General features: G+C 41.0%; 1 protein-coding gene across 1 annotated transcript in view; it reads right to left on the bottom strand.

Annotated features, from left to right (window-relative positions):
• Positions 1 to 898: 898 nt before the first annotated feature.
• The window catches only part of frem2b (FRAS1 related extracellular matrix 2b), a 46,601-nt gene continuing 20,054 nt past the window's right edge, over positions 899 to 27,445 (bottom strand). Inside the window, exons 3-24 of the mRNA XM_079354922.1 lie at positions 24,817 to 24,963; positions 21,760 to 21,990; positions 19,581 to 19,706; positions 18,869 to 19,120; positions 11,338 to 11,487; positions 10,225 to 10,434; positions 9,927 to 10,124; positions 9,638 to 9,802; positions 9,170 to 9,352; positions 8,944 to 9,074; positions 8,657 to 8,812; positions 8,097 to 8,400; positions 7,760 to 7,891; positions 7,229 to 7,560; positions 5,332 to 5,524; positions 5,113 to 5,217; positions 4,877 to 5,004; positions 4,650 to 4,784; positions 4,006 to 4,132; positions 3,478 to 3,665; positions 3,239 to 3,385; positions 899 to 2,626 (exon numbers count right to left, since the gene is read on the bottom strand). Coding sequence (XP_079211048.1) covers positions 2,120 to 2,626; positions 3,239 to 3,385; positions 3,478 to 3,665; positions 4,006 to 4,132; positions 4,650 to 4,784; positions 4,877 to 5,004; positions 5,113 to 5,217; positions 5,332 to 5,524; positions 7,229 to 7,560; positions 7,760 to 7,891; positions 8,097 to 8,400; positions 8,657 to 8,812; positions 8,944 to 9,074; positions 9,170 to 9,352; positions 9,638 to 9,802; positions 9,927 to 10,124; positions 10,225 to 10,434; positions 11,338 to 11,487; positions 18,869 to 19,120; positions 19,581 to 19,706; positions 21,760 to 21,990; positions 24,817 to 24,963 — 4,247 coding nt within the window. The 3' untranslated portion in view covers positions 899 to 2,119. The remainder of the gene's footprint in view (positions 2,627 to 3,238; positions 3,386 to 3,477; positions 3,666 to 4,005; positions 4,133 to 4,649; positions 4,785 to 4,876; positions 5,005 to 5,112; positions 5,218 to 5,331; positions 5,525 to 7,228; positions 7,561 to 7,759; positions 7,892 to 8,096; positions 8,401 to 8,656; positions 8,813 to 8,943; positions 9,075 to 9,169; positions 9,353 to 9,637; positions 9,803 to 9,926; positions 10,125 to 10,224; positions 10,435 to 11,337; positions 11,488 to 18,868; positions 19,121 to 19,580; positions 19,707 to 21,759; positions 21,991 to 24,816; positions 24,964 to 27,445) is intronic.

The following is a 27,445-nucleotide window of genomic DNA, read 5'->3' as shown; positions in this document are numbered from 1 at the left end:
ATTGTTTAGTCTATATTACATTTATTTTATATTTTCCAAATGTTTCTGCAAACATTAAAAAGACAAAATGTTGTTCTGCCAGCCCCACGCATAAATATGTTGTAGAAGTCTTTACAGGTATGGCAATGGCTGATTTGGTGATTTTAAACATTTTTTAGCAGTACTATGCAGATAAAAGATGTGCTAGCAAGGTTGTCTTAAGACAATCTAAACATGATCATTTTTCATCAAAGAAAATGTCATTTCATGATGTTGTCTTGAAAAATTATTTATTTGCAGACCACGTTGTGCTTCTGGTCTATGTTACAAATACTCACAGCACAATACATGTGCATTTTTTTCACAATAACCATTCTCAAAACATTCAAATGGTAAATTTATAGGTGCTGCATATGTACATACAAACATACATACATGTGCATAAAAAAAGCTCAGAATGAATTCAAAGCTTTAGGGTGAAATTAAAACAGCCACAGCACAATGATAGCGTCAAAGCTAGATTAGCAAGCAAACTGTGCACTGAATTAAACAAATCATACTTGGGGTAAACATTGAATGAATGCATGATATATAACAGTTTGCATAGAGTTGTTTTCAATTTTAAAATAAAATAGCAAATAAACCATTACATTTATGAAGGAGTGTCTATGAGTATAGCGTCTATGTAGATATACAGCAGTATGAGGTAATCAGATTTTATGGCAATCCAGTGCCTGGATCTAGAAAACATTAATACATGGAAATCTTCTTTAATGTTTATTTCATGTGGACAATGTTTTAATGCAAACATGTCACATAGCTACTGTGTGTGTATTGTGGTTTAAAATTACAATGACAGACAAGTAACAATTTGTATAATACAGTTTGAGAAAGACACAATTAAAAGAAAAGAAAAGGAAATGCTGAGTGATTTATCTTTGCATACAAAACAAGACAAATAAATAAATACATTTAAAGTAATGAATTAGGGAGAAGACAGTTGTTCTGACAATTAAACAAGGGTTTGTGACTAAAGTATTTAATTCCCTTTAAGTGAACTCTGCCAAACATATTTAACCACATTTCAAGGTTTAACATAAAACAGCAAATAGTCTTGTTGTTGGGAGGGATCTGGAGTCTAGGCTATCTCTGCTAAGCTACAGTACCACTAAAAAAATCAGCAGTGAAGCCAAAAGTGAGAGTTGTTCCTGCTGGACATAGATGATATGGAACCGCTACTATACTACACTGTACATTGCAGACCAGCTGTCTTGAAAGTTGCATCAAAACTACAGACTCTAACAGTTTCACTTCTCTTCGATTTACTACCATGTGTCACATATAAGTCTTAAATCATTACTCAACAACGTTATAGTAGGGGGAATTTTACAATATCAATGCTACAGTTTTTGTGGTGAAATGGTAGAAATAAGGCAGTTTAGATGCATTTGTTATTAATCCATAAAAAAGACTGTTTTTGTATCTTTTTCTTTACAATTTCCAACAATCCTAATATACAAAAATAATGCATGCAAAAATATAAGCACATGACAAAATGTAAAAACAAATATTTAACTGATCCAATGAAAAAACACAACATATGTTACATAACCTCAAAATGATGTGATTTCTTAGGCACACATTGCAACTAATGACAAATTATTCAATCATTATCATTATAATGAAAGACAGGTTCATCCTGTGTAGGAATACCTATGGACAGTGTCTTTATGTTGCAAATCAAACAAACAAAGCTGCTGTTAGCAACTACAGTATGAAAGATATCCACCGTTTCAGACCTACTCAGTAAACCAAATGCCTTTCACGTTAAGAGGCATCTTCTATAGCACCTTTGGAAACATAGTAACACCTTATTTGGATCAAGCGGCTTCAAAAGCAAATCAAAACTGTTGAGTGCTGAAAACGTGACAAGTGCCATGAAACAGCCGCTGACAGTCTGTATCCAAGTGAACGTCCCGATCACTCCCGTGGAAGAGATGCAATATTTCAAGTAGATTTTTTAATAGACTCAAAGCTCTTGTTTTTTTGTGTTGCTTTACACAATCTTTAATTTTATCTTAATGTGAGGCACTTGCAAAACAAAAAGTATCACTAAAACTCTAAACTTTGAGTTCGTTTGTTAGACCTCAGAGCTGTCACTGTTAATGACGGCTTGTGTCATCATGGGCTCTCTGCTGCTAGAGCTCTTCGGCACATCTTTCTTCTCTCGTTTCGAACGGACCAGTAACACCACCAGGATGACGATGAGCACTGTGAGGAGCAGACCTACAACGATCCCGATGATCAACACTAGTTTGTCATCACTGTTGTCCTTCTGGTTCAGCTCCCGCGGTATGATCCCTTTGGTGAAGATCTCCCTTTCTGGGCTCGTCCTTCGCTGGCTGCTGCGGTCCAGCGCGATGTGGAGGATGTTGGTGCCGCGGTTGTTACTCACACCAATCTCATCTATTATGTCTGGCACATCATTGGCTGATCTTCTGCTGCGATGTTGACCCTTTGGAAGCAGGCCTGTGTGCGGGCTCATAACATGGTACTCAAGGCTCCTCTTCCCTATGCCGCGGTTAGCATTGTCCCGAGAACGAACGGTGTAGATAGTGTGAATGAACCACTCTCTGCCTGCAGACACCTATGGAGAAAGACAGGATAGCATTAATTATTAACACATGGTATAACAAACATACCATGTTCAAAAATGTGTCCACCACAACTAATGTACAGTGGCAGGAACAGCAGAAAGTTTTCAGACATTGAAAAAATGGTACCAGTTAGTACCAGTACTAACTGGTACTAAAAATGTGAAGCTGACTTTTTCTTCTTTAACAAGCCAAGAAACACAGACGTGCTGACCAGAGAAGGAGATTTGCAGTCAATGAGAAGATGAGAGTCTGAGTCACCCTGTCATCACAGACAAGAGTCGACATAAAGCCCATGGTGACTGGATGGTTCAGGTTCATGAGTTTTTCAGTTTTCATGAGTTTTCTCAGCTGATTAGGAAGAACACTTAGAAAGGACAGTTTTTAAAGTCGCTTTCTTTCACAGCACCGGAAAGATTCAACTTGCTCTTCACAGCTGCTCTTTTACAGCAGGATGCCACAAGCTCCCCGAAAAACAACAACAACAACAACAACAACAACAACAACAACAACAACAAATTAACTAGGAGAATGCATCCCACATTTGTGAACTATGAGAACAAGAGCTATTCCACTATGAATATCTAGTTGATGCCTTTACTGACCTGGAAGAGAGCTGAGGAATCCATTCTGAAACCATCAGACCCAGGTTGTCTCACGAGAGCTAGAGCGCCAGCATCATCCACCGCTAGGAAGGCGTTGAACGCAACACTTCCAAATGAGCGGGCCTGAGTGTCAGGCTGGGCCTTATCCTGAAGGAAGAGGAAGAAATAGGAAGGAAAAGTCAGGTTTGAAAGGGCATGAAGTCTATGTGACATAATAAGAGAAAACTCGTGGGTCTTACAATGATTTTAAATCTGTAGAGTAGTGATGGCGCATCAGCCAAGCAGCCAAATTCAAATTTACTGGGGTTGTATTTAGGGACGTATCCATCAGCTCCAGTACACAGGAACACTTTCTCAATGTTACAAATAAAAGAGTCACCCAAGTTCTGTACTGGATCCACCATCACTCTGCCATAAATTGAATCTCCTGAGGGAAGAGGAACAGTGTTCATCAGAAAGAAACATATGGAATAAAAAGTATTATCTTCTGATTCATTTCTCTTAAAATCTGTTACTAACTTTAAACTAATAGTGACAACAATAACAGCTCAAACAACTCTCTGACTTTCATTAGGACAGAATTTACAAAATGTTTTAAAAGATTTCAACATCTCCTGAGAATAATAAATAATGACTCGAAGGGCTAGATCGGGGAAAAAAATGAAAGGCCTCTTCTGATTTTCAGTGAAGAGAAGTCCTAAGAATAGTGAATTATATAGAAATTCCACAAACATTGATGCAGTTAGTGTTCAATGACGGCATGTTACCCTGTGAGAATGCAGTGTCACTCTCCTGTCCAAAGCCCATAGAGCCGTCTGAGAGCCAGAGTTCCCGTTTAGAGAGTAAGATCATCTGTGTGTTCAGACTGAACTCTGCAGCCACAGGGTCGCTGACCTAGAGACACGGAGGGGACAGAGCAGATGGAAGTTTACACTATAAATAAAAACATTTATTCTGATCAGAGGGAAATTGCAATCTTTGGAAGAAAGCTCCAAGGGAAATTCAAAGCATCCAGCAGCAGTTTACGAAGAAGTGATGGTCAAAGAAATACTTGACTCAATAGATTCACTGGGTGTGGCTAAAAGAAGTCATAAATGAATTAATTAGTTTCCTGTTTTAATTAAACAAAAACATCTTCTTTGGTTTCTAAGCAGTTTTTCAAAACTAAAAGATGTTTTGTTTTTTTTGCACGTTATTAAATCATCTCTTTTTATTGCAGTGATTGATGAACTGTGTGTTTCATGTATGTTATTATATACATCACATATTTTACTTCAACATTCAACACATCATATGTTATACTTCCAGTTCTTGTTTTCCTGAATCCTGGTTTCGCAGATGGCCTTCCCAAAAATAATCAATAATATTTACTACTTTACGCCTCATCAAATGTCACATGGGGGGATATCACCTGCTGGAAGCGGATGTCCACATCGAAGGAAAGGGCCTCTCTGGGATTGCAGACAGGAGGGATGTTGTACTCCAGACTGGGAGGAGAAGTACAGGGGACCAGCTTCACAGTGTATGTACCAGAGTAGTCTCGCACCTGAGAGGGAAAAATGATCATGAAAAATTACAGTAGGTGTGAAAACAGCAAAAAGCAATTGATTCATTTATCAGAATGAAATGTGTCCTCACAGCAAAATCAGAGACAAATGTCCACTGCTGAATGGGCTGGTTGTAGGTTGGCTCATTCCTCACAAGACTGAGGTTAAAGGTCAAACCCGGGTGGTCCGGACACATGACCATAGAGGTGAGAGGAGAAGCTGAGGGGGGGGGACACAATAAATTAAACAGCATAATGTTGTTTTATTCAAACTTTTATGCACACTAATATAACCAGCTATAAAAATACACATTACAACATACTGTACCTGGATGTGAAAACACAAACAGGCCTCTGAATCGAGCCTCAGTGCGGAAGTTGACAACCAGTCGTCCATGTCCGTTGATACGCATGCTGGTTGGATACAAAGCTCCTGCAAAGACCATTAAAGACAGCTGCAATTTGGCTACTTAATTACCTCACATAAATAATTTACAGATCATGACATATGTTCAAGTTTTATTGCACAAGACTGCACATATCATACCTTGTAGTTCAGCCTCCGGTGGGCTACCAATACCATCCCTCCACAAGATGGCAGTGTCGTACACAAATGTGAGTCTCAGCTCTGATTGTAAGTCAAAGTGCTGCCAGCCTCCTGCTCCCACAGGAGAGTGGAACACATAGGACACATGAAGGGGGACTCGTAAGGTCACAAAGGACTGGACCAGATTCAGCACCTGCAGAAAAAAAAACACACACACAAAGCTGTGTCAGAGCAATTCAGGTAGATTTCAAGTGTTAACTTTGACATTAAGAACAATAACTTAATCATTAAGAACTGCTGTTTTAAGTTTGTATCAAAATAAAAATAAGGACTGAATTAAAGAGAATAATTCAGCGTGGTGAAAGTCCTGAGAGGTAGCTGTCTCTGGTATCTGCACTTCCCTCTGACCTGTTGGAGGTACCTGCCTGCACCGGCCCTCTCTTCATGTGGAGACGTGCCCACGCCTTTCGGCGATGAGGGCTCAGGCAAATGATTTCCAGAACGGACTTCTGACACAACCTGCTGGGCTTAAATAGATTCCTGGGGTCCTGTTAAGCTGGTCTCTAAGCCTCACACGGTGACATGACACTGGCCTCGGACTGCATAGAGCTGTCTGCGCTCAGCCCGCCTGCCCACTTAGAGGAGCACCCAGGGTCACGGGGCACCCACAAACAAAGGCACTCTCTTTTCCAGTGATCCTTCCTTACAAATCCTGGAACTGAACCTGTGACGCCCCAGTCTATGCATTAACATACCGTCTTAAGGTCTCTTCGACTGTAACCATAGCAACAAAGTCTACATACAGAGCTTACAAGAACTGAATGTATACCACTTCCCCCTTGATGGAAAGACATCAGGGACAAGAACAAGGTTTGTATTGCTGATGTCTGTTTTTCAGCATTGTGAGAATGTTGAATGCTGTTTTTTTCTTTCATAACCTGCTCTTACTTTCTTTTCTCTATTGTTGCATAGTCTTTGATTAACATGGTCACTTATTAGCAAAGAAAGAGGTGAAATTACTACCGTATTTTTTTTTTTTTTAACCTCAGGGTTTAAATTACTGACAGCAGTCCGCTTTCTTGTCAAGACATGTTTATAAGGGCCACAATTACTTCACATCATGTGGATACAGGCAACAAAGTTCCACTTGTTGAAAAAAAAGGCTGTTATCACCTGGGTGACGACTCTGTTATTGAAAAAACCTGGAGCTATGTAAAATGAGAAACTCCAATTAAACCAATAAACGCGCTTCTATACTTTCAGCAGCAAAATATCTCTGCAAGTGCTGCAGGGCTTTAATCATTAATCCTGTCGAGGAGGTTTTCACCACCATGTGCCCTGTGCACTTTCCCAGCCTTCTTTATCAACACTCTACCTTAATTAACGGCAAGTCAACTAACAGTACGTTTCCAAGGTGAATGCAAATGTTGAAAGCTGGGAGGGACGCAAGGGCTTTAATATCTCCACCACTCCACATATACTACCAGCTGCTGCTAAAAAACACAATATTGTACTCACAGTAAAACAGACAAATAGAGGCTTTTATGAGGCTGCTGGTTATTGACTTGCCACTTTGTCAAGTCAAATACAGGAAGGTATCGGGTTAGTCATTATTACAGAGGTTGACGTGAGACAGTAATGGATGACTTCTCAACTTGCTGGTGTTTACTCAAAGATCCTTAAAGGAAAATGAGCACAGTTTTAATACACCTGTAAATGAGTAATGATACTGAGGAGTAGTTTATAATGAACATAGGCAAGACTAGTTAAAGGATTTAACAGAACCGCATTCCTATCCTGAAGATCTACTTCTTTATTGAACGGACTCCGAGCACCTGAGCAAGAGATGACAAATGGGGTCAAAGGTGAGCTGAAGCTCAAAGGTTGGGCTCCTTACCTGTCCATCAGTCCCGATGGTGCCTCCACAGTCACTGAGGAGCTCAGACATGTCGTAGTAGCTGCTGAATTCCCACAAACAGGCCTCCAAGTTGAGGTTTCTGTAGAACCGGAGAGTACCGGAGCCCCTGAGGGAAGTGCTGAATTGGTAAGGGGCCGTATCCCCGATTACTTCCGGATTTTTTGTGGCTTCAGTAAGGAAGCTGTAGCGAGTCTTGACCTCGGAGAAGTCCAGCAAATTGGAGCAGCGGTGGTTGCCAACACGAGTGCCGTCAGGGCTCAAGGTGAGCTCAAAGTTAGACAGGGGCCGGGTGGACACTACAGGCAGCATACCTGTAGAGGTCAGAAAGTGTAAACATGAGAGTGATAGATTATCATTAGATACAGAAATCTGAACTACAGCAGCTTCTCGTAAAACTAATGTGGTTAATGAGTTTTATATGGATCCATGTTTCTCACACTTTCCCAGCCTTAGATTGTTCTTAAACCAGTAATATTTTCACTGATGACCCATTGAATTGAATGCTCTTACCATCAATGTGAGGCATGGTAACAGTCAGTTTAACAAGGTTAGGATGCTCTGCGTCTTCTGTTCCAGTGTACCGCAGCTTAGCAGAGAACGGCTCTGCCCCAACCGTGCCTGCAACACGAGGCTGGCACATTCCTGCAACCACACCGTATACAAACAAACATCAGACATTTTGTTTTTCCAAAAATCCTCCACAGAAAACTCTTTCATGTTGCAGTTTTTCTGTCAGAGCAAGGACAGCTTGTACTGCAGTGGGAGAACCAGCAGCTGCTTATCATATTGAGCCATTTCCATGAGAGACTCGTGAAACATTTCCAACTTGAAAATGAGCTGCTCTCACCCTCCTCCCTGCTGATAGACACAATGGGGCTGCTGAGCTCTAGACCTTCATCCCCGTTAGAGTTCACACCCCTCGCGGCACACTGGACCCGTGAACCAGCCTGAAAGTAGACTGAGTCCAGAGTAATTAGCTTGGAAGAGGTGAAGAAGGTGTCAAAGTCAACCTCCCTCATTGGGCTGGTGACGCCGTCGGGGCCTGTGGGGGCGCTAACAAGCCAACGATAACGAGTCAGGGTGTTGTTGATGTTCTCGCTCACACAGATAGAGCCTGTTTTGTCATAGTCTGGGTACTTTGGGTTACATGCCTGGAAAAGGGAAAAGAAATAGTGCTTGTGAGTGAAATGTATGTGAATATTTCTGCAGCAGCCAAAGTCCTTCCTCTGTACTCCTCATGAGTACTCAAGGGAGCTTATAATTGAGCAAAGTGAGCACATCTGCTAAATCCTTCCTCATTAACAGCATTTAGCTGTTTGAAAGTGAACACAGTAAATGAAACATGTGCAGAGTGATTGACTGAAAAGTATATGACTAAATGTTTTGGTACAATCACTCGGGACTTACAGTGACACAAATGACAGGGTATCCAGCGATGGGTAGCGAGTCTTTGACTCTGTCGATGTCGTCGTAATGAAGCAGAGAAACCACTTTTGGTACAGAGGGGAAAGTGACATCGGCCATGCTGTTCATCTCCTCGATGTAGATTATGGCTTTGCTCATCTGTTGATTGACAAGCAGGATATATTATGTGTATATCAATGGGGAACAAATTACCTGAGTGGTGATATGAGCTCGTCAGGTAATCACTCATTTGGCAGGTAAATTATATGATCATTTTGCATAAATTTCACCTTTGTCTCTGCCACCATGTTCTCATCAGGCTTCAGATGCACAGTGAACGCCTCCCTCATTTCTCTGACACTGTCATATAAAATCTCCACCTCCACAAAGTGCTCTGTGTCACCTGCTTTGAACACAATTTCTGCACAGAAGAGGGATATGATACGTAGCATTACATCAAGTTGCAAATAAATGCTGTGCAGACTTATGTAGCTGTTTTTTTTTGTTTTTTTTTACCCTCAGATATGGGATGGTAGTCCTCCCCAGAGGTAGCAGATCCATCCTTAGTGTGGACTCGGACCACGGAGACCTTAGAAGTGTCTCCAACACGCAACACTGGAATCCTCACCACAGACATTTGGCCACTTTCTTTTGGCTCGTTCACACTGAATTTGGTCTCTCCAAACCTAATAATGGACTCTGAGAATGCATGACATAAAAGGCTCAAATCATGCTAGTGAACTTGACTTATTACAGCACAATACAAATGAAAGTCCCTTTGTGTGAACATGTTTCAATTATTGCACTGATGGTCATTCAATATTGTATATTCAACGTAACTTAGAAAAATGAGTGGAAGGAACACAGGCAAAAACATGACATTGTCAAATGTCTCTTCCAAATGTAATGTTTGCAATCGGGAAAACCTAAAACACACACATTCCACTACGGTATGTATGCAACAAGAAAACCAAGCGTTCTTACTGTCAGCATCATCTTTGATCTTGATGAGCGTTTCCTTCTGCGCTCCAATAGAAGCTCCAAAGGGAGAGTCACTCTTGGGGTTTCCCAACACAAGACGCAGCTCTTCCTCCTCCTCATGTTCAGTGTCATCAACCAGTACCAACAGACATGTCTTTTCAACCTCTCCTATAAAAAAAGTGCACAGAACAGGTCATGAGTGACTACACACTGTTATTTTCTCCACGGGTATTTCACTCTAACATGAAACGAAAACAAGCTCAGAGGTGTCTGCTGGGGTTTCCTATAGCACCTGGTAAGAATGTGATGATGGAAGCATCTGTGTTGGGTCTCTCATTGAAGTCCATCATGACCTGAGCTGTCCCCTGCCTGCTGTAACAGCGCACTGTGGACTTGTAGCTGATATCACCACTGCGGTAAACAGTAGCTGAAATCTGCCCAGAGTTCTCGTTGCCCACGTACACAGCGTCACGGAACTGCACTTTTGGCACTAAAACAAGAGAATTCATCGCAAAACACAGGATCAGAAATGAAATATAATGTAACACGCTTAAATAACTTCGCTGATTGAAACTTCGACTTTCACTCACAGTCTGAGACAGAGTCGTTGATGAGGATGGTGGTCTTGCTCGGCTCCCCGAGGATCCCATTCATGGGCATTCGAAGCACCAGCTCAAACTTCTCGGGCCCCTCCAGCACCGGCCGGCCCAGGTCATCCAGAATAGTCACACGAAACGTCTGCATGGTGACCCCTGGTGCAAAGTCCAAATTCCGGCTGATCCCGACATAATCCTCACCAGCTGCTCCAAACAATATGGGTCAGACATGTTTCAAAGATCAGAGTGCTCATGGGATAAATGAATAGATTGCAAATTGACTACAGTACTTGATTTTTTTTTAGACAGCACTTCTCATGTTACTTCATAATTCATCTTTTAGTGTCAGGCAGCGAGCGAGATAAAAGAACCTAACCCACATGCTGAAAAAATGACACTTACTATGTCGTGGTTGATAGCAGTGAACAGTTAGAATTTGTTTCATGATTAAAGAAAAACCGAGTGAAACTAGATATCTCCCTGAGCGCAGGTTATTCATTTGCCATTCTTTGAAGAGTATTGAGAGCTCACCCTTTGGCCACAGGCTCCCCTCATGTACTTGTGACCCAGTTATGTGCATAAGTGTGCGCTTGCTTCTCCACCATGCTGCATATTATTAGATGCTAGTTATTTCTACAGTTATAACGTAGGCCATAGCAGAGATGTTAAGAATCAGTACAAGGCAGAGAAGACTGCCTGAGGGGAGGAGATAATAGAGGCTGCAGGGGAGGTTTGAAAAGATAGCAACCAGTTTTGGAGAACAAAGCCCTTACCAATGTGCAGAACAATCAGTATGCATTCCTAAAGCTCCATCCTCACTCAAACAACCATTACCTTCAGCACATTGTGAGTATCCGATGCCTCCAAGTCAGGGCTCTAACAGAAGAGCCCTGACTTGCCTCCCCCCTCCTAACCTGAAACAATGTTTACATTCCCCAGGTCATCCACCCCACATATTAGGCATTAACATCTCCCCGCACTCTTGAGCTCAGGAAACCAACAAGTGACAGGGTGACGACTTAAGACCATTGTTCTCTGCGGGTTAAGTTTCTCTAAACACAAACAAGCTGAAGCTGTCAGAGTAAGGCGCCACACAGGTACACACACCCTCGGCTGAGACAGGATCCGTCTTTCTGGAGCGCACGGTGACGGTTCCTACTTTGGACAGATCAGTCCCCGTCCTCCACACCTGCACCTCCACGAAGCCATCGCTCTCATCCACGTGGTAGTCTGTGTTGCCAAAGTAGAAGACGGGGGCTGTGGGGGGGTGGGGGGTGGGGGGTGGGGGGAGAACAAGAGAGAAATGAGGAAAACACATAAAAGGATGTAATCCATAATCATCTTGTAGTTTCACAACAGGATACGGAATGTCATTTGTAATTGTGGAGTTGAATCTGTAATAGCTAGCATGCTCAGTCAAGATTACCCCTGATTACAGGAGAAATAGAGGAAATGTTCCCATCCAAACACCATCAGGCAGGTAGGAAACGCTGTAATTACAGCAGTTAAACAACACTTTCTTATTTCCTGTAATGATGTTTTGGGGGGATTTTTACATTGAATTAACAGGAAAATCACATAACAACTAAAAAGCAGATGCATTTCCTGCTTTTGTTGTGAATGAGTGTGTTGGTGGATCTGACTTTGATAGTGACAGGCAGACAGGAGGCCCGACAGGAGGTCTGGGGGATGTCGAGCTCGATGTGCCAGCCCAGGCCTGCCTCTCTGCAATTAGTGTTCTAAGAGCTGAGATTCCACTACAGCCAGCACACACTTTTATTCTTTTTAACTCTTTCATAGCGTGTGTTCTCCCAGCAATGCACAACATGTCATGCTGCTCGTGCATCAAAGGCTTAAGGGCTTGAACCTCTGTATCTGTGCCCTTAAGGTGGTGCAGTCAACCACTGTTACACTGGAAAAACTGTCATCACAAAGAGACTATTTACGGACTCAAACAGCAGGACATCCATCACAGTCCATTAGAGTGATGCAGAAATAATAAGGGTAACCAAAAGCGAGACTTTGCTTGAGATAAAATCACAGTTGTTACTGAGGAAATAAATACGTTCTAATGCATCAAATCCCTTTTGTTTTCATGACTAGTGAGAACACAACAAGGCAGTGAAAATGTGTTACTGGGACCAAAGAATTAATACATTCAGTTAATGATGATGGCCATGGGTAAAGTTATGGTTTCCATGACAATAAATGTACAAGTTAGAGTTTCCCATAACAGAATGAGAGAGGAAAAGGAGACTGAGGATGTGAGAATCACTGATAAAAGCATTGAACAAAAACAAATACATACTGTTGTCACTTTTAGATGATTATGTTATCTAATGAAACCAAAATAAAAAAGGCAGGATAAAAACAGATTATCTGTCACTCAACACTGCTGCAAGGCGCAATTACCAATCAGTAGCTAAGTAATTATTATTTTTCTCGTCACAGTTTTTCGAGTAATCTAAGTCTCAGACAAGTCTGCATATTCTGATGCAGCCTGCCTCGTCGGCAGAAACAGCCCCTTACTGACAAGATAAGACAAGTTCTGAGGGGGGAAAGTCTTAAAGGAAAAGTCTTCCTGGGATTTGAGGTGCTCAGAATAGTCAATCCCGGTGGCTCAAATAATATTTCTCCTAAAAGAAAAGGACAAATAGCTTCTATTGTTTAATCCATACTGAGAGCAAGAGCAGAACAAGAGTGGTGTATCATCAGCTGTGCAGCTGCCAACATTTCTCCCCACAGAGAAACCAAACAAAGATGGTTTTGGCTGCCTGCACTTGTTCGCCAATAGGAGAAGTAATCAGATCCACTAGCCTGAGGTTTGCAGCCAGGAACTTGGACCTGTTGTAGGTAATCAGATAAGGTTTGTGAAGCATACAAACAGTGAGCTTCAAAGAGCTACGGCCCATTAACTGAAAGGTAAACCGCTGGCTCCTAGGCTCAATCAGCAGCAGCCTTCTACACCAAACAACACATCTAAGGTTACCTGGATGTAAATGGGCAACTTCCACATTTAGACTTCTTATGTAAAATGATGTCTGGTACAAAACATTTATTTTTTTTAAACATATTTAACAATTAAAAGATCAAGTTTGATCTTTTTTATGATCTCTATTATAAAGTAAAATGCATTCATTTCCACTTGGTTTTTATTAAAGAAAATCAAAAATCATGTGTCACAGAGAACATGGAATCATGCAACTGTCAATATATTGTATAAAAGGACTTAAAAAAGGACATTTATTTACTGTTGCATGTAGTATGTGATTATAGAGTAGAAAAAAGAGGCACAAGAAGAGACACAGGCGTCCCTAAGGGGACTGTTACACTCCCACTGACTGCTTGATTTCACTTGAACTTTGTGTGACATTCCCACAGAGCTAAGTGGCTTCTCTAATGGTGAGATTCAATTGAGCCTCTGCTTCAGAGATCTCCCTCCATCTGCAAAAGCATACAAAAGCAGCAGCTCCATATTCAAACAGAATAATCTACTATTTCAATCATGAATGGCTGAGAGATACACGATTCTCAAAGAAGGTTGCATTGAGCATCTTAAGGCTGTTGATTAAAGTCAGCAGCTCTCTGCTTAAGTAATCTGGACATCTGTTTATATCTGGATGAATGAGAATCCAGGTGAGATATAATTACAGGGTTGATGGGTTCCTCTCTTGATTCATCGCAATCCAGGAAACGCTGCACACGCCCATCTTTAAAACTGCTTTTAATCACACCTTTAGAAACCAGAGAAAAATTTACAGGCAACTGAGACAAGGCTATAAATACATGACTACTGCTCAACAAGCATTTTCATGTCCTACAGAGCCCCCCTCACACACACACACACAAGAGAAATCCAGGATGCAGGGTCAAAATCAAACAGCAATTACCTCTGCAAGAAAGGACAAGTTTCTCAAGATACCGATGCAGGAGAGTGTAAAATATAAGGACATGATTGTATGTGTGCAGATGTGTCGCTGGGAAAATAGCAAGTCTTACAGGGAGAACAGCTGTTTGTGTATGCTACTGTAAAAAGCATGGAGAGCCTGTGAACTTAATAGACTCACGCAGGGTCACAAGAACAGTTATAAGAAGAAATTATGATTTGTGTCGCTGCTGCAGATATTAATCAAATATCAATATCAGTCTTTGGCCTTTTGAACAGTGATCTTCAGCAGCAGCTCCATCGTACTGATTAAGAGCTAAAGGTTAAAGGTCCAGTGATTAGTTTAGTTTCATCCATGGTGCCCCCTGTGGACAAAGCAATGCCTCTTATCTCATTTATGATTCAGTTCACTGTATCACTTGTCAAATATTTTCTTTGGAAAATGTATTGTGTGCCTTCTCCATGCTGTAAAATAACCTTATTATAGCAGTGATCATTTGGTACAGGCAGAAATAATTACATGTACAGTAGTGAGACACAACAGACCAGTCAGTTCAAAAATCTCTAACCCCTTTCTTATCAAGCCCAAACTAATTTGCAGAGTTATGTTCAGAAACTATTAACATGCAAGGTTTCACGCAACCCCTCCTAAATCCACCCCCTGCTGAGCAGACAACCTGAACAACCAGCAGGGATCAGAGGTGCAGCGAACAGATCCCTGCTGCAGATGTAGACTGACAATTGTGTTTGGTGAAGTGTCTGGACGGGCAGCAGGCTGATCCTGTAAGGATCTCTGAGACTTTAGGCAAATACTGAACTTTATACGACACCTTTGTGCCCCCTGGTAACTTTTGTCGTTGCTTTCACTCACAATGTAACATATAGATTTTGTTATAATATGTCAGAAGGTTTAACATGAGATAAATGACAGAATTCAATACAACATCAGAAATGGGCAAAATGTATTGAGCAATAATCAATTGTTCCTCAGTGTTATGATGATGACTTTAAGAATCTCAGTTTTGATTACATACAGCTAAAACAGAACTATCAATTATATACCGTATGTGCATTTTCAATGATGATTTTGTCCGCAGGGCCCATCTATAATGATATGTTCTGTTTCATAAGTAGGACAAATGTTAACACATTCAACCAGTCTTTCTGACATCACACATGAATGCATTTCCTTTAGACCTAAATGGATACGTCTACAGAACACCCACGTGGGTTTTGGATGAGTTTGGTAACATTTTCTGTCTGATATGATTTGCCAACAAAGTTCCCTCTGAAGCAGAAATATCAATTCCAGTGCCATGAAAGAGTGCACTTGTTTTCATTCCAAACAAAGCAGATTGTAAATACTCCCTCCCTGCGGGTGAAGGTGTGCTAATTAGTGAAATTAATGTTTTGGTTGGGTAGGAAATATGCCTTTTCCTCTTTAGCACAAGTCTGAAGAACTGCTTATTAGTGCAGCAAATTTTAATTAATTCAGTTATCAACGATATAAACATTTCCAATTAAAATCTCCATAAATCATCGGATTAAAATCAGAGCCTTGGCAGACAATGAGCTCCACCCTGTGTGGTTTCTACCTCAGTAGGTGGCCAAGACTGTATTTGCATGGAGCACGGAGTGCATATGCATTTGCGCCCTTTGGCTTTCATTTTCATTATAATATGCTATGCAGCATGCCTTTTTGCTGATATCAGTATAGTGTGTGAACTATTTGAGCCCACAACTGTGTGTAGCTGCTTGAAGGCCTCCTGGGGAAGCCTCACACAGACCTCTCAGGTGTTCAGCCAGGCACCAGTTCCTCCTGTACAACCCCTCCGGACAGCTACTGCTAAGAGGGGTGACAAAGAAGGATGTGATGCCCCAGTTTGCCTGCCCTCCATATATATACCTGAGAGGAGTTGAATCGGATTATGTCCTTTAAAGTAATACCAAGTAAGGCTAGCTGAATTTAAAGCTGGATAAATTTGCTGCTGCCGTTCTGCTCTTCCAGACAGGAGATTTGTTTTGTTTTGCTTACCTTAAAGGTATTTACCATTTACTTTACCATCAGTGCTCCCACCGTTTAATTATCACCTCCTTCAGGGACATATGGAGGTTTGACACCTTCTTATTTCTTCCCCTCTCCTCATGTTCCCTTTATTCAGTGGATGTCGGCAACCTAAACACCTCCAGCACCTAATCCAAATTAGACTTTGGAGGTGTTGCTGAGCCAACTTTACGCTTATCGTGTGTGCACTTGGGGCGCGAGTGTGCATGTCTCACTGTGTGTCCAAGCAGTTGATCTGATGTCAGGTATTCGTGCTGTTTTAATAATGAGCTACCTTGTTGGACAATAGCTCCAGGCGTTGTCTCTCTCCTCGTCTTATTGAAAGTCTTGACAAAAGTTAGAATCATAGTTTGAGAATAACAATAAAATGCACACAAAAGAAGATGGAACAAAAGCAGGCTGTTGTCTGGCCCCGATGCATGGGGCACCTTTGTACGTTTTGTGCTTTCTGACAAGTGATATGCATAAGGTGATTTTGATTATATCTCAGCCACCCTGACAAAGGCAGAGACAAAGAAAACATGATTACAGATAAGGCAAGAATAAACCTGGGAACAGGCTGTTAAGGATGGTTGTCAGCCTGAGCCATGTTAATCCTATCATGCACAAAGCCTCCTATTCTCCTGTTTCTCCGTGATAATACACAGAGGAGCTCTAATGAAGGCACAGGCATGTCAGGGAATCACACGTTGGTGGAGGAAACCTTTGCTGGCGTAATAAATATACATAAATTAGACTACACAGCAAGTCATTGTTGGTACATTTGCAATCAGGCAGCATACAACTCTGGGTAAAGCTGTGAAATCAAGAAAGGCTTCATTATGAATCTGCTTTTTATCAGTAACAGGAAACTGTCAAGCTAAATAAATAGTTTCTTAAACCATTAACCCTCCGTCTTTATTCCTCTGAGACTACTTCCCAAGCAAGAATCAAGCTGGCTTATCTTATCCACTGAAGTTGCACAAATCTATGAGCTCTTATTTGTCCGCCTCCTTCAATGAAAGCTGCAAGAAACTGCTTGGAACTTTGTCAAGACAGTTATACTAAGAGATCAATCAATACTGTCTCCAATCGATATGCTCTCTGGCAGTTGTAAAGACAGGCAATACTTGCACTGTAAGAGCCATCCATAAAAAGTGTGACAGTGGAAATAGGATATCTTCAGTGGTAAAGCACCTCTTTGTGAAGCAGCCTGAGTGCCGTAAGGACCGACTGTTGTACAGCCTATTAAAACCGTGTGTGTCTCAGCAGCTGTCTCGGCAGTCTCGAGTCAATACCCAGGAGCAGTGGAGGTCAAAAGGCCCTGTACTCACTCTCAGGTTACACCGGACACAATCATGTAACCCCTCTCCTTCCTCAAGCAGGCCAAACAAATCCACTTGCAGTGTGTCTGCTTTGAGTTCCCCGGGGAACAGAGGAAGAGAAAAACCTGTTAGACAGTCTGAGAACTGTTGCTGCGAGAGCCCTGAAGACAAGGCCTCTTTAGAGCAGGTTCATGGACAGGTACGTCTCATCATTAGTTCAGATTTTCTTCTGGATCTAATACCAACTACTAAATGCTCAAGTACTTTTCTATGGAGGTGAAATAAGCGATTGATTCTCCTTCAGTAATGTTTGAGGTTGTGATAAATTGATGGGAATCTATCAGGAGTTGTACTTTTTCACCAAAACAAACTTTTTGAAGGTCAAACTTTCCACAGCTAACTGCGCTTCAATCATGATCTCTTTCAAGTGTTTGGCTTTTTAACTACTATTACATGGCGGGATCTCCTACCACATGAAGATTCTAACGGGTGTTATTAGAGCAAAGGGAGAAGATTAAAATGCATCTCAATAAAGCTAACTCATCTTCCAAATGATAAAATGATTCTTTTCCTCATGGTGATAATTTTTTGGGCTTTTCAAATCAAGCAATCAGATCTTGTGCAGAGTCGCATATTGCATCATCACAGCAATTATCCAGCTTTTATGGGGTTTTGATTTTAGCAAAAAAAAAAAGGCCATCATCCTGGTTTTTCAGCTAAGGGTTGCCTGCGTGCAATCATACAGTCTTGACTTCACAGCAGTGCTTCCGGAGATCATCGCAGCGATAACAAACTGAGGAATGGTCGTCAGGTGTCGTGGAACAAAGAGGCGTCAGGAAGATATGGGAGACTATCAACCCTCCAGTCTGAGCCTGCAGATATGAGATAAAGGCGCTGCCTCCAGGAAGGAGGCTCGCACACTCAAACACCCTCTCCCTGAGATATTGTCAGACAAGCACAAACACAACCAGAAAAAAAAAATCCTAACACACTCTTCACCTGCACACCAATAACATATTTGCTGTCTGTCTTCCCACTGGCTTTGAATGCCTCTCTTTGAATCCGATTGTTCAGAAAAATATTATGCATTTATAAAACTTCTCCTATACTTATTCTCAGCCACAGCTTGTCCACTGCGCAAACAACATCGAACACAAAGTCACAGAAAAGCTCTACGAAGCAAGAAATACATTCCGGCAGCTTTTTCTTGAGACATTAATGAGAAAGGAAGAACCTTTAAAATGGAAAGAAAAGGCACAAAAACTTTTCTCTGTATTACACACAGATTTAATAATCAACACCTTTCGACTTTATGTACCTCCACAGACTTCACACTGCATTGTAGACAATTTTACACTTGTGATCTGTGAAATGTCATCTTACCATCTTCCATATCGGCCATGATTGTGATTCTGGCTGTTGCGAACTCTGAGCCCAGACGGCCCCCCATGGGCATGCTGAGGGTGACATTGAAGCTTTCCTCGTCTTCATACAGCGAGTCATCGATGATAACCACCCGGCACGTTTTCTCCTCCTCACCCTTGTCAAAGCGCACAATGCTGTGATGGTCCTCAAGCCTGGAGATGTAATCAGAGTAGGAAAGCACTGCGGTCGGGATGGTGCCTGTGGCTGAAACTGAGTGGGTGGAAAAAAGAAAAACAGAAAGCAAAGTTAATGATGCAAAAGCAATTTCCTCATACAATTCAATACATACATGTGATTTCTCTTTTCTCTAAAACAGATTTGTTTTAACATGCATCACTGAAACACAACGTCAGCATGATATGACAAGAACCCAGTACAAACTGTCTTGAAACGACACTGCCACTGGGTAATTAATAAAATGAAGATATGCTTATGGGGTTTCCTCTTTCTACAGTATAGGTCAAAAATTGTTATGAATGTGATTAGTCACCAATAGCGTTATTATTATTACCATGTGCTGCTCAACAAAATATTTTAACTTTTATAGATGCAAGTTAAAGTCATTCTGTCTAATTATTGTCTGGCTTCAAAGGGGAGTGATCAACACAAGTATCAAACATAGTGGTCCTATAGAGAGAAGGGGAAAACAAACACGACATCCTTGTGTTACCTTGCTGTGTGAAGCAGATGACCATGAGCTCCTGACTCACATCTCCACTCCTGTGCACAGGGATGAGCAGCTCACCAATGTCCTCCTCTATGTTGTATGTAGCTGAGGGTATGAACACTGTTGACTCTGTATGTGGGAAAAAAAATCAACATCAAATGTTATCACTTTGGAATAGTGCAATGGTAAGAGAAATATCATTAAGTTCAATGTTATTTTGACTTCTGATATGAAGGAATCTCGTGTGCATGATCATATCTCTGGCGAATGTCAACTTAACGGAACTGAATGATCTGAGATGAAGAAAAAGAAAAAGCCTTACAACATCAAATCACATGTGACGTTATTTCAATCAAAACCTTTCATCATGTAGGCTAACAGCTTGCACCCTGGGACCGATGACACCTCTTATTACAGCTCCGCCGATGATGCTTCCTTCATGTTTAATTAAAAGCCATCCTCTAATGTTAATTTATCTGCAGTAAATATTCTAACCTAGAGGCTGCTTACACTGATAATGTGGAGAGACAGAGCTCTGCTAATTGACCCAGTTAGTTATACAGAAGGATATGGGTAATTTTATATTTAAGAAAATGCTGATTAGAAACAGAGTTAGAAATCCTAGAGAATAGCAAATCAACAAACAATTTCAAACACGTTTAGTTTTGTTTAAACATGTCTATTATTAGCAGCCTGTAGAGACTGGCTGCTTCTTTTGCAAGCAGACAGACGTAAAACAATTGTTTGTTTTTTTTACTCGACTGTTTTACTGGCAGCTCTCCATTTCTTTGTCTCCCTCCTTCTCTGAGCTACGTATGACAACTAGGGAGGTAATAGGGCTGTAACGTTTCATCCATGAAATCCACAGAGCTCAGTCTGGAGCTGTGTCTCCCTCACCAACACTAACAAGGTGTTAGAGAGTCAACACAACTTGACCTTTCCTTTCCTGTCCTGTGGACCGTGCAAACAAATGCTAAAAACAATGTGGCCATTCTTCACATCTTGTTTTTAAAACTTTCTTTCTTTTCAGTCTGAGCTGCTTCAGCTTGTCTGGTGTTAAAACTCTACTTTGCATACTGGCTGCCCTTGGACTGTTCAATGATTCTACTTTCATAAAAAAAGAAACAAAAAATACTTGAAAAGCCTTCAAAGTTTGCTTGACCTTGAGTGGCATGAATATTTGGAAAATATAGAAGCCATAAACAACACATTGTGCAATAAAGGCATGGCTGAATTAAAATGTCTTGACAGACAGAAACAAAAAATAACATCTTGCAGAGAGACAGCTGCCAGTCTGGTTGATTGGGCTCCAGAGAAGGATGTTCTAAGAGACAAAGTTCAACTAAACATGTTATTTGGAATAAATTGTTAATGCATCTCTTTTTCATACACAATAAAGCGCTGTGGGATAAGGAGAAGCATTATCAATATTTATATCATGCAGTTTTCTGTCAGCGTCCAGCTGTTTGGAGTTCATCTGTTCTTTCAGCACTCATTGCACACACTGGGGGAGTCAGGCTGTTTATCTTCTCTTTTTGACCTTGCTTATCTCCACTCGAGGCAGGGAGACAGCCCACATACTTTATATATGACTAGCTCCCTCATTAATATATAGGTTCAAGATGTTACTTTTCTCTCAGCTTAGAGTTTCATGTTAATACATTTTTATACATATCTATTCTCTGATGCACTCAGACTCATGGAGCAGCATGAAAACAGCTAACATGAAGGGATTCCTGGACCATGATTCAGTATTGTTCTTTTTTTTATTTTAAGCCAAAGAGAAAAGCCGGGTTGGCCTATTATATCACTTGTTTGCTGCCACCTCTTATTAGGGTGTGGTAGTCATTGAGGATGTGCCCCAACTTCAAAATAAAATTGGCTTTTTACTCTCTAAAAAAATCTATAATAATTTCACATTTAAGCAAAACATTATTTTCTTCTGATTAATATTATGACATCACACAATAAAAAGATTTGCAAATTTTAAAGATTTAAAAAAGTTCTGCTGGAGCAATTTAAGACCTGTATTGTATAAACCCCAAAATCCCAAAAGAGAAAGTAATGAAGGAGTGCATTTGTCTGGAGTATGGCTTTAGAAACACACGGGAACTTCTGGTTAAAGGAAGATGATGCACAACTTGAATTATATGAAGTCCCTGAAAATGAAATTAAACCTGACCATCATCAGGATCCAGTATCTCCACAGTCGCAATATCTGGGAATTCCAGGACGGCCATCACGGGCTCAGATAGGACGATCTGGAAGTTCTCTGATACTTCGTACTCGCTATCTGACAGGATCCGGACCTTCCAGGTGGCTGTGGTCTGGCCTGGGTTAAATTGCACCTGTTTCTGTGACTTCCCCCGGAAATCTTTGTCACTCTGTGCAGTGCCATCCTTTGTGCCAATGCCTTTGGAAAGAGATGAAAAAATTGGTTATTATCTTTATCGGGTAATGTTTGTGAAACCTTTGAAAATATAATGCACCATTCATATCAGGAAAATGTCAGCAAGTCCACAAAAGAAAAGTAGACTATATATAATGATTGGGATTAAAAGAACCATGAAAAAGTCACACCCCAGTATGTCTGACAATATCTGCAATCTTTTTTGCTCTATTTTAAAGCCTACACTGTTTTTAAATGGCCCTGAAGGGAATAAAGCCAATTACCCCTAATGTCAGCCGAGTCTCTGCAGTTGTCTAACCTTCAGCATGTGAGCCGTTTGATGAGGCCTATAGTCCCCTATAGTTGTGACACTGGTAGGACTCCTGCTGAGCCGGGGCACAGGGGCCGGTGAAATGTCACACAGACTCTTCATTGTCTTTGCTAAATGGCCACAAAACACGCAGCAAGGGTCTGGCAACAAATAGAAAAAAGATTGTTGCCCATTTCTGTAGACTTCCAAATGAGTAGAATATACGGAATTACAGTTTGTTCACAACTTCCATGAACTAGAGGAAGAAGAAAGGGAAGTGAAATCTAAAAAAAATCACATAAAGACTACACACAGGATCTTCAAAAGACCAAATATTTGGAAATGCACGAGTGGTTTTTGTTTGAAATTACTGTTCCGTTCTTAGACTAAAATAAAAAAGTATTCTTTGATATGCAAGTACAGACAAGGAAAGTGACCCTGCACATATGTGCTGAGATAAAAGAGTCAACCTCAATGGAGCTTGAAAAATCAGCAGTCTTCAAAGAGTAGCTGGAAGAGGAGTGAGAATGCTCCTGACTCTACCTCCTGCACAATGCTGGAGGATTGGGATTGGCCCTGATCTCAGCAGTCGCTCTGAGGCTGCAGGGCAGGTGGGCTCACTATAGCCTCCAAACCTGTGCCACCTGCATTGTGCACATTGATCAGTGAAGCAAGGGCCCACCAGTGGGCTCCTCTGATCACTGTTCAGTCAGGCAGGGCTCGGCAAGAAGAGATATCCTCAGTCTTTATGAGAAGGCACTGGGCTGGGATCAGCCGCTATCTCATCGCAACACTGAGGCAGATGGGGGGGCTTGAATTGTTGGGCTGCTCTGGTCTCCCGTTTATGCCGATTTCTCAAAACAGTTTGCTTCTTTTGTTCTCCCATATAGCAGAGAAAAAGGACAAACTTAAAGGATCGCTACAAGAAAGTGATCAATGATCAACACATTGTATGATACTATATTTCTTGTCTTCAATTCTTCAGTTTGATCAGCAAATGTTTTTGTCTTTGAAATTGAATCTGAATGTTTTCCTGAATGTGTTAGTTCATGGATTTAGAAAGATTACTTTTTTTTCCAGCTACTGGTACTTTTGTGAGCTTATTGTGAAACAAAAAAAGGAACAGCTTCTTTTCTGTGCTTTCCATCACCAGAGGCACAGCATCCTCCTGCTTCCATTCTTCCATTCTTCTCCTTCATCCTACCTCAATCACAGGAAAAGTGAATTGTGATAAAGCTACGGTTTGGACTTGAAAGCACAGAACAGTCATTTCGGACATTATGAAAATGCTGCACATTTTGTCTCCAGGCAACAAAAGCCAAATGCATTCAAAGCTCAAAGTAGAGCTTCTTTAATATATAATGCAACCATTAATAAAACAGCAGTGATGCATAGAAACCCCAAAAAGGGGTGATTATTTGTTTGTTTGCCCTTATCCCCATTCACAATAAAAGACTATGTTGTTCATTATTCATCTGCAAAGGGATCACTGTGCGGTCATCACATACACATTTCAGTTTTCAGTCATCGTTTCTTTTGTTCTTGGTTACATTATCCATAGGATAAATAAAACGTGTTCCCATGGATTGTACAGTTCACTTCTGGCCGTGAATAAATAAATAATATTTGAAGAGCATATTCAAAAATCTGTTTTTTTAATGTATGTGAGTTAATGAGGTAAAGTAGATATACGGTGCAGTATCAGGCATATAAAGGTCAGCAGAATTTGCATATCACCTCAGAGACGTTTCATTAGTCTGACATCCTGAGGCATGCAGAGATATAGATGACGGAACAGCAAACGATCCTGTTGGGATTTGACCTTTAACACTGGGTCATTTAAATCACACCTCATTTTTTATAGACAGAATAAATGGCGACACTGAAAAAGGCCAATGGTGCCAGCAGTTAGAGCAGTTAGAATTCCTGCCACTCATAAATCCCCGCAGCAGGAAGGATTTGTGAGAGGCAGGGTACAGTTATTGTTCGTTTAGTTCCAGTTGGTAGTTTGCCTGGACTAACATTTGGAGAGGCGCCTTTCCTTGGCCACTAACTTTGAGTGACCTTTCTAAAGTGTGTCTGCAGTCCCTGAGGGATCGTCCTCCTGAGCTTTGTCCTAATGAAACATAAATACTGGCCGACAAGTCGGTTGGAAGGTCATGACCTGTGTGACCCCTAAGGGTGTCTAAGCCAACCCAAATAGTGCTTTCACTCTTTCACAATACTCCTGAAAACTTCCTGAAATTGTAGAGGTGAGCTGCATGTGTGAATGCATACAGCTGAATGAATTTTCCCTCCGACTTCACTGGGATATTTGTTTTCTGCCAGCCCTCTAGTACATTTCAGCAGAAAATATTCAGGGGGAATATATTGAGGGTGAGCAGGAGGGGGCGGGGCAGGGAATTTTCTACGACCATCGCACGACCACGGACTGTATGTGCATGACCAGTGCTTTCCAATAGCATTATAAATATTCCCTGTAAGCGTTGATGGTATTTTTTAAAACCATTCTTCATGAAATCAGAGAACCATCTGCTTACTTATGAAGGAGGTTTCCCCCAGGTAGCCCCGACGTTTCAGCACCACTTCAAGGGACTTGCCCTGTTCATCCACCACGTAGTGCTCCTTCTCTAAAGAGATCCAGGCCCAGTTCAGGCGGAACTGCTGGTTCTTCAGTCTGTTTCCTCCTGCAAAAAAAAACCAGACACTTGTGTTAATGTTACTGAAAATGGCTCTTTTGAACGTATTTACAATACACGGCCCCAAAAGGTTGAAAAAAGTAACATAGCTATTAGTTTCTGGAGTTGAGCAGATGTTCAATGCCTCTAGTAAAAACTAATCTTTGGATACCTTAAGGACTCGACTTTGAGAAGTCTTAACCAGGACTAAGTGGGTGGTATGAAGGGAGTTTGAGCAGTCTAATTGCCTCATTTCTAATTAAAATAAAAGGTGTCTGTTTCCCGTCTGAACTTGGCTACTTTATCCAAAGCTTTTGAAGTTGAATTCAAAGGCCAAGGCTAAAGTCTTGGAGGGTATGGCTGCTACCTTGTGACCGTAAAGGCTTAAACAAAACCACAACAACAGGCATCAAACATACACAGACATACACTGACAAAAAAAACATGCGCAAAGACATACAAACATAACACATAGACTAATACAGAAGCCACAACATATTCTACAGTTGATATACCCAGAGCTTTAAACAGAAGTCTAAATGATCAGTCTAAATGATAGTGCGGTGTTTTCCAAAAAATCTGCTCACATCCACCAGATTTCAGAGCTACTGCCTTCTGGTGAACTGGATGGGGATGGAGAGCGACAGATGCCTGAGACACTAAACATCTGCTGCTTTTTTTTTAAAGATTTATTTTGGGGCTTTTTGTGCCTTTATTGGAGAGATGGGACAGTAGATGAAAATCAAGGAGAGAGAGAGAGGAGGGATTGACATGCGGGAAAGGACCGGAAGGTTAGACTTAAACCTGGACCGCCCACCTTGAGGACTATAGCCTCCATATATGGGACACATGGACAAAACACTAGGCCACCAGTGCCCAACATCTAGCACTTCTGACAGTTGTAGAATAAAAAAATAAACTGACGGGAGTGTGCAGGGACTTCATTCAGGGCTTCAAGTATGTAGCTGTTGTTTGTGTTTTGGTCGATTGAGAGTCTTTACCCCCACCCCACCCGGCTGTTCTGGTCAGTAAATCTATAACGTTCAACTGACTGCTCCACTGCGTTCATTTCCTTTTCCCAACAGACGTGGTAAGACCTACAAACATTTACCCCGGGTGTTTTGTTATGTGTGAGGATGCATATATTTACATCTTTGTGTGTGTGTGTGCATTTGTGAAATGTTCTCTGCACCTGATTAGAGCTTTTTTTTTCTTAAGGTGTAATACTGCACATAATTTCTCACAGGGATAAAATAGGATCCCAATGTCCCTGACATGTTGTTGTTTTTTTTATTTACAGCCCTTGCAGAGCCCCAACAAAACAAAACAAAAATATTTGAATTTAATATATATATTATTTTTAATTTCATATACTTCATTAATCCCTGAGGGGGAAATTGTGGTTAATGTTTTAATGTCCACATTGAGTACCTGATTGTACAAAGTTTGGAAGACGACTAAAAATGAATCTAGAAGCTACAGAAACATGACTTTTCCTCATATTTGCAGCTGAGGATCTCCTGTAACAGGCTTCATTGGAAATGTTGGGGGGGAAAGGATACAAAAGACAGATACTGGTTTTCCCTTAACTTGTGTTTGTTGTTCAGCTTGAACCTCCGAAAGACTCTGATGTCAATGTGGAGCTGTAATTGGGACAAAAGGCTGCAGAAGCTTTGAAGCAAAACAAGGCAAGATACTGCTCTATTTTCTCTGGGATGCAACATTTATTAAACGCTTTAATCATTTAGTTGTTTACTTTTTAGGAAATTCTCATAAACACAGCACTGCTCCATCTTTTTTCCGAATAGAAGTGAAATCTTCAGGAACAGAATTTCCACACGATTGAATGTTGAGGGTACAACGCTGCTAATGAGTCCCTGACCTTATTATGGCTAAAAGCTTTGTTTCGGTCACACTTCATACTATCAGAGGAATTTGTCTCAACATTTCCTTCAAGGTTGCATGCCACTTAATTATGTTTCATTTAGAGAAGCCTCTATTTTCTGACAGATTGGCTTTTTTTTGTAGCAGGTTTTCCTTGAATATTAAAGCTTTTATAGGTTGTGTAATTTATTTGTCTCCTGTCACTTTTATGCACACCACAACATATTGCAAACACTACTTGTGGTGCTCTGATTCATAAGCAGATTATTTGTGCTGTTTACAGTTACATCAGATATAAAATTATCAATGATAAGAGTTAGAAAAGTTGTGACTAGATTTTGTGGAATAATGATTGATTTACATACATGAAACAGGATTTCAGCACAGAAATGTAAATATTTTGTGCGTGGAAGATACATTTAAAAGATGAATTATATTTGACTTTAGAATGTGTGCAGCAACAATAGTACAAATGTAGATGTTGACTCAATGTTGTATTATTTCAGATAGCAGAGAGAGAGACTTGATGAATAGTTCTTGCAAGAAATTGTCTCAGGTGATACATTCTTGCGGTCTCCCACAGTGTCGGGTTTATGCTTCCTGTGTG

Source organism: Symphodus melops (assembly GCF_947650265.1).
Source record: "Symphodus melops genome assembly, chromosome: 10".
Lineage (NCBI taxonomy): Eukaryota > Metazoa > Chordata > Actinopteri > Labriformes > Labridae > Symphodus > Symphodus melops.
The sequence above is the reverse complement of the archived record's forward strand: the minus strand, read 5'-3'. Positions and strand labels throughout refer to the sequence as shown.